This window comes from Pteropus alecto, unplaced genomic scaffold, assembly GCF_000325575.1.
Source record: "Pteropus alecto unplaced genomic scaffold, ASM32557v1 scaffold88, whole genome shotgun sequence".
Classification (NCBI taxonomy): Eukaryota; Metazoa; Chordata; class Mammalia; order Chiroptera; family Pteropodidae; genus Pteropus; species Pteropus alecto.
In genome coordinates, this window is record NW_006494611.1 from 3,798,754 (window position 1) to 3,800,606 (window position 1,853).

The following is a 1,853-nucleotide window of genomic DNA, read 5'->3' on the forward strand; positions in this document are numbered from 1 at the left end:
AGCAGATTCAATACCTGGTTAGGGCCTATTTCCTGGTTCATAGACAGCTGTCTTCTCACTGTGTCTTCACATGGCAGAAGAGGCAAGGGAGCTCTTCAGGATCTCTTTTATAAGGGCACTAATCCCATTCATGAGGGCTTTACCCTCATGACCTAATTGCCTCCCAAAGTCCCCACCTCCAAATACCATCACAATGGGGATTAAGTTTCCACATATGAATTTGGGAGGAAGTGCAGACACTTAGTCTGTAGCCAGATATTAATGCAGAATGTTTAGAAAATCTTGAAAAACACAATAGTATACCTCTTCAAAAAACTCTAACCACCTAGTTAATTCTTTAGACAATTAATAGCTAATTCTTTAGATAAATCTTTCCAATCGTTTTTCTTGTATATTTGTTCATGCATTCTTTTAAATTAAAAATTTGAAAAGTTTGTGTAGAATATATTGTTCTAACTTATTTTTTATGTTATATGTTATGAACTTTTTTTCCTGTGAGTAAATACTCTTGTACAACATGATTTTTAGTTGCTGCATAGTATTTTATCATGTGGATATAGAGCACTGTTTAATCCCCATTGTTTCATTGATTTTATTATTATAAACAGAAGTATAGTCATGTGGATGACTAAAGAAAGGATGATCTCATGACCTCCTCCTGTTTCCCTAGGTTTTGGAGCCCTTTCTTACATCAGAACTCTATTCAAATAATCCTCTGAGTGTCATCTCAGGACCTTGGGCATACTCATGGCACGATGGCCGACCCTCAGGAGTACCTGAGCTGCTCCTCCTCCCCGCACTTACCCTTGACTGAAAACAAAACCTTTAATGGACTACAAGATGAACTCACACCAATGGGGAGTCACCCTTCACCCAAATTCCTTAAAGACCAGCAGGAAAAGGGGGTGGTGCAGACAGAGCTGACCGAGGGCATGAACAGCCCCACCACCACAACAGTGTTGACAAGTGTAAGCGAGGATTCCAGGGACCAGTTTGAGAACAGCATTCTTCAGCTAAGGGAACAAGATGAATCGGAGATGGCTGTGTCTCAGGGGAACAGCAGCACTGTGGACGGAGGGAGCATGAGTGGAACTGAAGACATCAAGATTCAGTTCAGCAGTGGTGGGTTTCTTGAAGGACTATTTGGATGCTTAAGGCCTGTATGGAATATCATTGGGAAGGCATATTCCACTGATTACAAGTTGCAGCAACAAGGTAAGCTAGAGTATGGACATGGAAGATATTTTCTGTGTAAACACACCACCATCATTAACTGGATAATCTTTGACCTGTGGGTAAATTAAAGAACTCGTGCCAGATAAATACCTCATATCAACTTCCCATAGACCTTCTGAATGGAACAGATTCATATTTGATTGGTCTTTTTTGGTTGAAACCCATCTTGTGTGGTTATCCAGTCCAGTGGTGTCCAGGGTAGAGTACGTATACGACAATCCATAATATTATGAGAAAGAAAATGTTAGAGCTCCTGTTCCTTTTATTTCATCATTTGAGATTTCTATTTTCATGCATGTTTTCATATACATATTTGGTATTTTAGTAAAGTTGTGCAGATATATAATTTATAAATCAATCACAAGATATTTGCCTGTCTAAATTTCTTATTGAAAGTTTACACAATCAAAAAGTCTGATGGGTCTATGGCCATACTACCCTGAACAAGTCCGATCCCGTGATCTCGAAAGCTAAGCAGGGTCAGGCCTGGTTAGTACTTGGATGGGAGACCACCTAGAAGACCAGGTGTTGTATGTGTAAAAAGAGTCTGATGGCCACTGAGAACCCAAAGAGAAGTCACATGGGACCACCCCTGAAGATTGCAGGCCTCCCTTAGG

At 40.3% G+C, this 1,853-nt stretch overlaps 1 protein-coding gene and 1 pseudogene across 1 annotated transcript in view; both read left to right on the plus strand.

The window, feature by feature from the left end:
• MAP3K13 (mitogen-activated protein kinase kinase kinase 13) overlaps window positions 1-1,853 on the plus strand; it is a 131,531-nt gene that overhangs the window by 92,592 nt on the left and 37,086 nt on the right. The window contains exon 3 of the mRNA XM_015599944.2: window positions 671-1,215. Within this exon, the coding sequence (XP_015455430.1) occupies window positions 756-1,215 (460 nt within the window). The 5' untranslated portion in view covers window positions 671-755. The remainder of the gene's footprint in view (window positions 1-670; window positions 1,216-1,853) is intronic.
• On the plus strand, window positions 1,658-1,773 carry LOC112474186 (annotated as a pseudogene).